The sequence below is a fragment of the Sycon ciliatum genome, chromosome 7 (assembly GCF_964019385.1).
Source record: "Sycon ciliatum chromosome 7, ocSycCili1.1, whole genome shotgun sequence".
Lineage (NCBI taxonomy): Eukaryota > Metazoa > Porifera > Calcarea > Leucosolenida > Sycettidae > Sycon > Sycon ciliatum.
Window position 1 is genome coordinate 30,060,825 of NC_088649.1, and position 10,757 is coordinate 30,071,581.

Here is a 10,757-nt window from a genome sequence, read left to right on the forward strand (position 1 = left end):
TCGCCCGCACATCAGCTCTCAATACGTGCTACAGCTGGGAGTATAGTAGCTGGAGACGTACCCGTGGCACCATAACTACATTCTTCGCGTTGAGAAAGGTTAGCTCTGCTCTCTGTATTTCTTTGACTTTTGTGGAAGACGCACAGCTATTTTGTGTCTACATGTATGTATCAGTGTATTGTAGCGTACAGGCCACTTACTTTCAAGTTTCAACACCATTCTTTACGAAAGGAAAGTTGAAACAGTAGAACTTTGAGGCAATAGTAGAAGGAGGTTCAATTGGAGATTTTGAGTATTCCAAGATGGCGGAAGACAAGTGCCGCTACCTGTATGTACATTGAATTTCTATTACTGGTTAAATTTTCGTCTAATGATCGATTCAGTTCGTGAAACTCAGAGTTACGAAACAGCAACTGCTCGTTCTTCTGTCTGTGCATGTACAGGTTTATGAAGGATAGGCTGGACGTTCCTTGACACTGGAAGAACTGAAGGACTACTGAACAGCTGCAGTGAGTAAGTTCTGTTTGTTTTCTCCCATCACTACTAGGAAGTTCTCAGAATTTCTTTTCCAACTGGCTGTAACCGTGTGCTTCAGTTGAGTGAGTTCTATTATCACAATACACACTTAGCGAGATACACAAGAAATATCGTTAGATGGAAAGGTGTACCTAAAACTCACTACATCAGTACATGTACGAGCAGTCGCTCTGCGAACGTCTTCAGAACCTTTGACGGCATTTGATATCAGCTATACTGCCCTGTACTAGTTGGGAGACGTGTGGGCGTACATTGCAGTAATGTCTGGCGCCACATAATGTAGCGCGGAAGAGCGAACAGCGTAGAATCAAGCTCATCAAGCTCAGTACATGACAGTGTGTGGGCGTACAAGTACAGTGCAGTAGTTTTGGACGACAAAGAATTTAGCGGTAGAACGACCAGCCTAGCACCAAGCTCAGTATACAAATGATTATGATGTATATACTGTACACTGTGACTCAACTGTGCATAGACTGTAATGCATGCACGGAATACGGGTGGAGGTTTGCTTGTCTTGTTCGCAGGTAGAAGTTAGTTTCCTTTACTGCTGACAAGTTCGTTTCTCGTCTTTTTCGAAGGTAGAGTATTCAAGAGATATGTAGTTAGTTGAAGACACCAATGCAGCAGTACTTATGGTTGATTCAACTGTTGATAGAACACACATCTGGCAGTGTGGCCCAGCCTGATTTGTCGGATACCACCAGCCATGCATCGACTAGGCGCCTGGCGCGAACTGATGATGCGGTGATGGTGAGAACAAGAGCTCTGTGCTAGAATAACTTTGCAGCTAGAGAGAGTGTGAGGGCAGGTATGTATTTTCACGATACTGCCACTATGCCAGGTGTGTTTTTTTGTTTTTACCCCCATTTGAATCAACTAGAGCACTCATATTATTACTCATATTGCTCTCTTGTTCGCAGGCACACGTTTCCTACCAGTATAATTATGACGCTTTCGAGACTGCATACGGATTTCTCTGTCTTATTCGCAGGTAAGTTTCCTTTACTGCTCTTCCTTGACTGCATACAGTTTTCCCGTCTCGGTCTCAGTTACGTTTTCTGTATGCGCTTTCGTTACTGCATACAGGTTTCTCGCCTTTTTCGCGAACAAGGTTCCAATTTTACTCTTTCTTGATTGCACACAGGCTTCTCCTCTTCTTCACAGGTAAGCTTCTTATAATTTTTGTATTTTCTTGACAGCCTACAGGTCTCTTGTTTTTCTCGCAGGTACGTTTACTATACAGCATTTTCTGGACTGAAAATAAGAGCCTACGGTGTCTTGTCTTGTTCACAGGTACGTTTCCTTTCCAGCTCTTTCTTGAAAGAACACACTGCAGTTTTTCGTAATATTCTCAGTTCAGAGTGCTATAATTCTTTTTCCTAACTGAATACAAGTGTCTTGCCTTGTGTTGCAGATGTTTCCTATAAATGTTCATATTCCATAGCTGTATACAAGTTTCGAGTCTTTCCATGGGCAAGTTTTTGCTCTTTTGCATTTTCTACATCATTGAATACAGGCTTCTTGTCTGGTTCGCAGCTAGAGGGTTTCACATAATACTCTTGCTTGACTTAATACTGGTATACTTGTCTTGTTTACAGGTAGAAGTTTCCAATGATGTCTCTTTCGAGACTGCATACAGATGTTACGCCTTTTGACAGGTAAGATCCTATAATAGCTCCTGTTGGCCTGCATACACTTTCCCCGTCTTGTTGTGAGCTAAGTTAACATTGTTGATGTCATTACTGGCCACTAGTAGTTGGTGGTGGACGTGTGGGAGCGCAGTAGCTCTGGTGATTCCATCTGAGATACTATGACGGAGCATGGCGTAAAAGAGGAGTGATAGAAAGTAATAGAAAGTGCAAGTACAGTGCTGTACCAACTATTACTCCTGTGGCACTTTGGATTCGTATGTGACGTCGACAATGGCTCTGGATACTTGCCATAACGTGCGTTCTACCGCCTGAGAAAGAACAGTGAAGGGTAGGTGCCATTGCAGGAATCCACAGCTAAACGTGACGACTGTGAATATGGGGCTCAGTGCAGGTAGCTGCTTTGTTCTCTGCTGGAGGTCCATTTTTCTCTTTGTTCTTGCAGAGTGAAATCCAATGATGGCACGCAAATTTGCGCCTTGCACCATTTCGCAGCCTGGCGTTCCCAGGTGTAGTTTATAGGGCTTCACGACGCCCTGCGCAGAATCAAGGACCCACACACATGACTGTACATTGCCAACACTTCCGTGGACAATGTCAAAAGAGGACTACGTGTGCTGCTGGAATACATAATGAGACTTCGGGTGTAAGGACACTTCGCGTAGGACACGTTCCTGATGTCGCGCCGCGCCGAGGGTCTTTATAAGCAAAGTCGACTGTATATACCGTACTGGCAATATGTTACCGCAGTGAGGCCATGAAGCGTTACATTGGCAAATGTTTGCCGCACGCAGGGCGTTACATGCAAAGTCGCACAGGAGCCGTTACACAGGTTTCTATATTGCCGCGGTCTTTTTTTTTTGCCACACGGTACACGTGCTTTCACAGTTTTCAGCCTTTGCAGTGCAAACTGCAATGAAAAGATCGCCGCACCCCGCCTGACGCGCGTTAAGCCTAGTTCACATTCGACGCAACGCCGACGGTACGGGATGTAAGGGCTTGTCGGGAGGGCTGGGGTGAGCTGTAAAATCCTGTACGATTCGTACGACACGACATGCAGCAGTCGTTGCGACGTTCACCGTCGAACGGCGCGAGTCATAAGGCACGGTCCGTGACGGGGTGACTTTTGGACCTAATTTCTCGTTTTTCGAGACTTCTTTTCAATTATTTCTCCTTGAAAGAAGCGGAATCAAGTTCACAATACCAGTTTTTCGTGGTGAAGACCAAAAAATTAGCCCTGAAAGTTGTGGCATTCAAATAATAGCCCCAGGAAATGATAGAATAGTTCGTCTGTCACGCTTCTGAACTATCCCTAAATACAATAAGTGACATGAGATCTTATGTTGCTAAAATTCAACTCCAGTCGTGCTAGCCATTCTGTGAGTAATCATGGGAAGTGCAGTGTTCGAAATGCTAAAAATATCCAAGTACGAATCGGGAGCAGTCGGCGCACGACGGCGTCTCCTGTTCACACTCGAATTGCAGCCGTTTTGTACGCTTGCGTCCCCGTCTACGCCCGTCTACGGTATAAAAAGTTGGATCGATCCAACTCTTCCCGTCGCTTCCCGATCTGTACGGTAGTACGGTTGCGTTCCCGTTCCTGGTGTTCACATTGGACGCCGTCAGACCGTCCCGTCGCTTCCCGTCGATCCTTACGTCGCGTCCCGTCGCGCCCCGTCGAATGTGAACTAGGCTTAACGAACGCGCCGAAAATTTGTCGCACTAGCCTGGTCGCGCGTAACGCCGCACCCCCCTGCGTTACGCGTTACGCGGCAACATAATATATTGCCAGTACGGTAATAGCTCTTTTTTTTGACTGCATACCGTTGTCCGGTCTTGTTCTAAGTTCAGTTTTCACCATGCTCTCTCGTTACTGCATACAGGTATTTCGCCTGTTTGGGAGAGAAGGTTCCTATAACTATTACTCCTTCCCAACTTCTTACAGGTCCCCGTCATCTTCAAACGTAAACGTCCTATTATTATTGTGTTTTCTTGACTGCATACAAGTGTTTTGTTTCTGTGCAGGCAGAGGTTTCCTTTTTTCATATTTGGCTACATACAAGTTTCATGGCTTGCTCCCAGGTGAGTTCCCCTCATTGATCTTTCATGGATGTCTACAGGTGCCTTGTCTTGTTCGCATGTAAGTATCCTATATTGCTCTTTCTTGACCTCATACAGGTTTTTGTCTTGTTCGCTGGTGAATGTTTCCTATTATAACTCTTTCGAGACTGCATACAGATTACACGTCCCATTTGCAGCTAAGACAACTTGAGTAGTTCCTATATGGCTTATGCATGACTGCATATAGTTTTCCCGTCTCCGTACCAGTTAGTTTTCCTATATGCTCTTTCTTTTCAACTGAATACAGGTATTTCGTCTGTTTCGCAGAGAAGGATCCTATATGTCTCCTTCCTGACTGCACTAGGCCTTTGCGGATAATGCCGGCAGAAAAATTGGCAGAATTCGGTACTTTTTCTGGTGAGTTTCATGCATGTTTGGTATGTGGATAAAGAAATGGAAAAGAATTCCAGGAATTGCCCGCCATAAGGTTTGTATGGTTCTGCCAATTTCACTGTTTTTCGAGCAGAATCTGCCACCTTTTCGAGCATTATCCGCCATTGCATAGACTGCACGCAGGGTCTCGTCATGTTCAAAAGTAAGCATCTTATAATAATTATGGTATAGTCTTGACTGCATTCAAGTTTCGTTTCTAGTGGGCGCTTAGAAGTACACCATTTCTTATTTCATGGCTCCAAACAGGTTTCTTGTCTTGTTACAGGTGAGTTACCTTCATTGACCGTTCAAGATTGTGTCCTTGTGTCTTGCCTTGTTCGCATATAAATTTTTTATTTCTCTTTCTTGAATTCATACAGGTAATTTTGTTTTGTTTCCAGTTCGCAGTTTCCGCTCTGAGCGCCGGCTCTGAGCGCGGGCTCTGAGCGCGGGCTCTGAGCGCCGGTTCGCCTGGCCACTCGCCTGGCCGCTCGCCTGGCCGCTCGCCTGGCCGCTCGCCTGGCTGCTCGCCTGGCCGCTCGCCTGGCCGCTCGCCTGTCCGCTCGCTTGGCCGCTCGCCTGGCCGTTTGCCTGGCTGCTTGCCTGGCCGCTCGCCTGGTCGCTCGCTTGGCCGCTCGCCATTCCGCTCGGCTGGCCGTTAGGCTTTGAGCACTGGATTTGAGCGAAATCTGTGAGCGCCGGCTCTGAGCGCCGGCTCTCAACGCCGGCTCGCCTGGCCGCTCGCCTGGCCGCTCGCCTGGCCGCTCGGCTGACCGCTCGGCTTTGAGCGCCGGTTCTAAACACCGGCTCTGAGTGCAGCTCTGAGCGCCGGTTCTGAGCGCCGGGTCGGCTATGAGCACCGGCTAACCTGGCTGCTCGCCTGGCCGCTCGCCTGGCCGCTCGCCTGGCCGCTCGCCTGGCCGCTCGCCTGGCCGCTCGCCTGGCCGCTCGCCTGGCCGCTCGCCTGGCCGCTCGCCTGGCCGCTCGCCTGGCCGCTCGCCTGGCCGCTCGGCTTTGAGCGCCGGCTTTGAGCCCCGGCTCTGAGCGCCGGCTCGCCTGGCCGCTCGCCTGGCCGCTCGCCTGGCCACTCGCCTGGCCGCTCGCCTGGCCGCTTGGCTTTGAGCGCCGGGTCTGAAGGCCGGCTGTGAGCGCCGGCTCTGAGCGCCGGCTCTGAGCGCCGGCTCTGTGCGCCTGCTCTGAGCGCCTGCTCGCCTGGCCGCTCGCATTGCCGCTCGCCTGGCCGCTCGCCTGGCCGCTCGCCTGGCTGCTCGCCTCGCCGCTCGCCTTGCCACTCGGCTTGCCGTTAGGCTTTGAGCGCCGGCTTTGAGCACCGGATTTGAGCGCAGGCTCTGTGCGCCGGCCCTGAGCGCCGGCTCTGAGCGCCGGCTTTGAGCGCGGGCTTTGAGCGCCGGCTCTGAGCGCCGGCTCTGAGTGCCGGCTCGCCTGGCCGCTCGCCTGGCCGCTCGCCTGGTCGCTCGCCTGGCCGCTCGCCTGGCCGCTCGCCTGGCCGCTCGCCTGGCCGCTCGGCTGACCGCTCGGCTTCGAGCGCCGGCTCTGAGCACCGACTCTGAGTGCGGCTCTAAGCGCCGGCTCTGAGCGCAGGGTCTGAGCGCCGGCTATGAGAACCGGCTCGCCTGGCCGCTCGCCGGGCCGCTCGCCTGGCCGCTCGCCTGGCCGCTCGCCTGGCCGCTCGCCTGGACACTCGCCCGGCCGCTCGCCTGGCCGCTCGCCTGGCCTCTCGCCTGGCTGCTCGCCTGGCCGCTCGCCTGGCTGTTCGCCTGGCCGCTCGTCTGGCCGCTCGCCTGGCCGCTCGTCTTTGTGCGCCGGCTTTGAGCGCCGGCTCTGAGCGCCGGCTCGCCTTGCCGCGCGAATGGCCGCTCGCCTGGCCGCTCGCCTGGCCGCTCGCCTGGCCGCTCGCCTGGCCGCTCGCCTGGCCGCTCGCCTGGCCGCTCGCCTGGCCGCTTGGCTTTGAGCGCCGGATCTGAAGGCCGGTTGTGAGCGCCGGCTGTGAGCGCTGGCTCCGAGCGCCTGCTCTGAGCGCCGGCTCGCCTGGCCGCTCGCATTGCCGCCCGCCTGCCCGCTCGCATTGCCGCTCGCCTGTCCCCTCGCCTGGCCGCTCGCCTGGCCGCTCGCCTTGCCGCTCAGCTGGCCGTTAGGCTTTGAGCGCCGGCTTTGAGGACTGTACTTGAGCGCAGGCTCTGAGTGCCGGCTCTGAGCACCGGCCCTGAGCGCCGGCTCTGAGCGCCGGCTTTGAGCGCCGGCTCGCCTGGCCGCTCGCCTTGCCGCTCGCCTGGCCGCTCGCCTGGCCGCTCGCCTGGCCGCTCGCCGGGCCGTGCGCCTGGCCGCTCGCCTGGCCGCTCGCGTGGCCGCTCGCCTGGCCACTCGCCTGGCCGCTCGCCTGGCCGCTCGCCTGGCCTCTCGACGGGCTGCTTGCCTGGTCGCTCACCTTGTCGTTCGCCTGGCCGCTCGTCTTTGAGCGCCGGCTCTGAGCGCCGGACTTGTGCGCTGGCTCTGAGCGCCGGCCTGCCTGGCCGCTCCCAATGCCGCTCAGCTGGCCGTTAGGCTTTGAGCGCCAGCTTCGACCACAGGATTTGAGCGCAGGCTCTGAGCGCCGGCTCTGAGCGCCGACTCTGAGCGCCGGCTTTGAGCGCTGGCGCTGAGCGCCGGCTCTAAGCGCCGGCTCGGAGCGCCGGCTCGGAGCGCCGGCTCGCCTGGCCGCTTGCCTGGCCGCTCGACTGGTCGCTCGCCTTGCCGCTCGCCTGACCGCTCCCCTTGATGCACGCCTGGCCGTTAGGCTTTGAGCGCCGGCTTTGAGCACTGGACTTGAGCGCAGGCTCTGAGCACCGGCCCTGAGCGCCGGCTCGCCTGGCCGCTCGCCTTGCCGCTTGCCTGGCCACTCGCTTGGCCGCTCGCATGGCCGCTCACCGGGCCGCTCGCCTGGCCGCTAGCCTGGCCGCTCGCCTGGTCGCTCGCCTGGCAGCTCGCCTGGCCGCTCGCCTGGCCGTTCGCCTGGCTGCTCACCTGGCCGCTTGCCTGGCCGCTCGCCTGGCTGCTTGCCTGGTCGCTCACCTGGTCGTTCGCCTGGCCGCTCGGCTGGCCGCTCGCCTGTCCGCTCGCCTGGCCGCTCGCCTGGCCGCTCGCCTTGCCGCTCAGCGGGCCGTTAGGCTTTGAGCGCCGGCTTTGAGGACTGTACTTAAGCGCAGGCTCTGAGTGCCGGCTCTGAGCACCGGCCCTGAGCGCCGGCTCTGAGCGCCGGCTTTGAGCGCCAGCTCGCCTGGCCGCTCGCCTTGCCGCTCGCCTGGCCGCTCGCCTGGCCGCTCGCCTGGCCGCTCGCCGGGCCGTGAGCCTGGCCGCTCGCCTGGCCGCTCGCCTGGCCGTTCGCCTGGTTGCTCGCCTGGCCGCTCGCCTGGCCGCTCGACTGGCTGCTTGCCTGGTCGCTCACCTGGTCGTTCGCCTGGCCGCTTGTCTTTGAGCGCCGGCTCTGAGCGCCGGCTCTGAGCGCCGGACTTGTGCGCTGGCTCTGAGCGCCGGCCTGCCTGGCCGCTCGCAATGCCGCTCAGCTGGCCGTTAGGCTTTGAGCGCCAGCTTCGACCACAGGATTTGAGCGCAGGCTCTGAGCACCGGCTCTGAGCGCCGGCTCGCCTGGCCGCTCGCATGGCCGCTCGCCTTGCCGCTCCCCTGGACGCACGCCTGGCCGCTCGCGTGGCCGCTAGCCTGGTGTCTCGCCTGGCCGCTAATCTGGCCGCTCGCCTGGGCACTCGTCTGGCCTCTCGCTTGGCCGCTCGCCTGGCCGTTCGCCTGGTCGCTCGCATTGCCCCTCGCCTGGCCGCTCGCCTGGCTGCTCGCCTGGCCGCTCGCCTGGACGTTCGCCTGGCCGCTCGCCTTTCCGTTCGCCTGGCCGCTCGCCTCACCGCTCGGCTGGCCGCTCGCCTGGCCGCACGCCTGGCCACTCGCTTCGCCGCTCGCCTGGCCGCTCGCCTGGCCGCTCGCCTGGCCGCTCGCCTGGGTGTTCGCCTGGCCGCTCGCCTTTCCGTTCGCCTGGCCGCTCGCCTTTCCGTTCGCCTGGCCGCTCGCCTGGCCGCTCGGCTGGCCGCTCGGCTTTGAGCGCCGGCTTTGAGCGCCGGCTCACCTGGCCGCGCGATTTGCCGCTCGCCTGGCCAGTTGGCTTTGAGCGCCGGCTCTGACGGCCGGCGGTGAGCGCCAACTGTGAGCGCCGGCTGTGAGTGCCTGCTCTGAGCGCCGGCTTGCCTGGCCGCTCGCATTGCCGCCCGCCTGACCGCTCGCATTGCCGCTCGCCTGCCCGCTCGTCTGTCCGCTCGCCTGGCAGCTCGCCTGGCCGCTCGCCTTGCCGCTCGGCTGGCCGTTTGGCTTTGGCCGCCGGCTTTGAGCACTGGACTTGAGCGCAAGGTCTGAGCGCCGGCTCTGAACACCGGCCCTGAGTGCCGGCTCTGAGCACCGGCTTTGAGCGCCGGCTCGCCTGGCCGCTCGCCTTGCCGCTTGCCTGGCCACTCGCCTGGCCGCTCGCCTGGCCGCTCGCATGGCCGCTCGCGGGGCCGCTCGCCTGGCCGCTCGCCTGGCCGCTCACCTGGCCGCTCGCCTGGCCGGTCGCCTGGCCGCTCGCCTGGCCGCTTGCCCAACCGCTCGCCTGGCCGCTCGCCTGGCCGCTCGCCTGGCCGCTTGCCTGGTCTTTCACCTGTTCGTTCGCCTGGCCGCTCGTCTTTTAGTGCCGGCTCTGAGCGCCGGATCTGAGCGCTGGCTCTGAGCGCCGGCCCGCCTGGCCGCTCGCATTGCCGCTCGCCTGGCCGCTCGCCTGGCCACTCGCCTGGCCGCTCGCCTGGCCGCTCGCCTGGCCGCTCGCATGGCCGCTCGCCTTGCCACTCGGCCGGCCGTTAGGCTTCGAGCGCCGGCTTTGAGCACCGGATTTGAGCGCCGGCTCTGTGCGCCGGCTCGCCTGGCGCCGGCTCGCCTGGCCGCTCGCCTGGCCGCACGCCTGGTCGCTCGCCTGTACGCTCGCCTGGACGCTCGCCTGGCCGCTCAACTCCCCGCTCGCCTGGCTGCTCACCTGGCCGCTCGGCTTGCCGCTCGTTTTTGAGCGCAGGCTTTGAGCGCCGGCTCTGAGCGGGGGCAATGAGCGCCGGCTCTGAGCGGCGGCTCTGAGCTCCGGGTCTGAGCGCCGGCTCTGAGCGCCGGGTCTCATCGCCTGCTCTTAGCGCCGGCTTTGAGCGCGGGCTCGCCTGGCCGCTCGCCTGGACGCTCGCCTGGACGCTCGCCTGGACGCTCGCCTGGCCGCTTGCCTGGCCGCTCGCCTGGCCGCTCACCTGGCCGCTCGCCTGGTCGCTCGCCTGGCCGTTCGCCTGGCCGCTCGCCGGCTCCGAGCGCCGGCTCTAAGCGCCGGCTTTGAGTGCCTGCTCGCCTGGCCGCGCGCCTTGCCGCTCGCCTGGCCGCTCGCCTGGCCCCTCGTCATCGGGCGCCGGCTTTGAAGGCCGCCTGTGAGCGCCGGCTGTGAGCGCCGGCTTTGTGCGCCTGCTCTGAGCGCCGGCTCGCCTAGCCGCTCATATTGCCGCTCGCCTGGCCGCTCGCGTGTCCGCTCGCCTGGCCGCTCGCCTGGCCGCTCGCCAGGCCGCTCGCCTTGCCGCTCGGCCGGCCGTTAGTCTTTGAGCGCCGGCTTTGAGAACTGGATTTGAGCGCAGGCTCTGAGCGCCGGCTCTGATCGCCGGCTCTGAGCGCCGGCTTTGAGCGCCGGCTCGCCTGTCCGCTCCCCTTGCCGTTCGCCTGGCTGCCCGCCTGAGCACTCGCCTGGCCGCTCGCCTGGGTGCTTGCCTAGCCGCTCGCCTGGACCGATCGCCTCGCCACTCGCCCGGCCGCTCGCCTGGCCCCTCGCCTGGCCGCTCGCCTCATCGTTCGCCTGGTCGCTCGGCTGGCCGCTCGTCTTTGAGCGCCGGCTCTAAGTGCCGGCTCTGAGCGCCGGCTCTGAGCGCCGGACCTGAGCGCCGGCTCTGAGCGCCGGCCCGCCTTGCCACTCGCAATGCCGATAGCCTGGCCACTCGCATGGCCGCTCGCCTGGTTGATCGCCTGGCC

The 10,757-nt window shown here is 60.2% G+C and overlaps 1 protein-coding gene across 1 annotated transcript; it reads right to left on the reverse strand.

The window, feature by feature from the left end:
* Nucleotides 1-7,828: 7,828 nt before the first annotated feature.
* Nucleotides 7,829-8,491, reverse strand: LOC135821823 (transcriptional regulatory protein AlgP-like). Its single transcript, XM_065334818.1, has one exon. The coding sequence runs from the start codon at nucleotides 8,489-8,491 to the stop codon at nucleotides 7,829-7,831; it is 663 nt and encodes a 220-aa protein (XP_065190890.1).
* Nucleotides 8,492-10,757: the final 2,266 nt, after the last annotated feature.

What these genes read in the sequence shown, in the direction of transcription:
- LOC135821823 (XM_065334818.1), bottom strand. Translation starts at nt 8,491, where the DNA reads ATGCGAGCGACCAGGCGAACGGCCAGGCGAGCGGCCAAGCGAGAGGCC.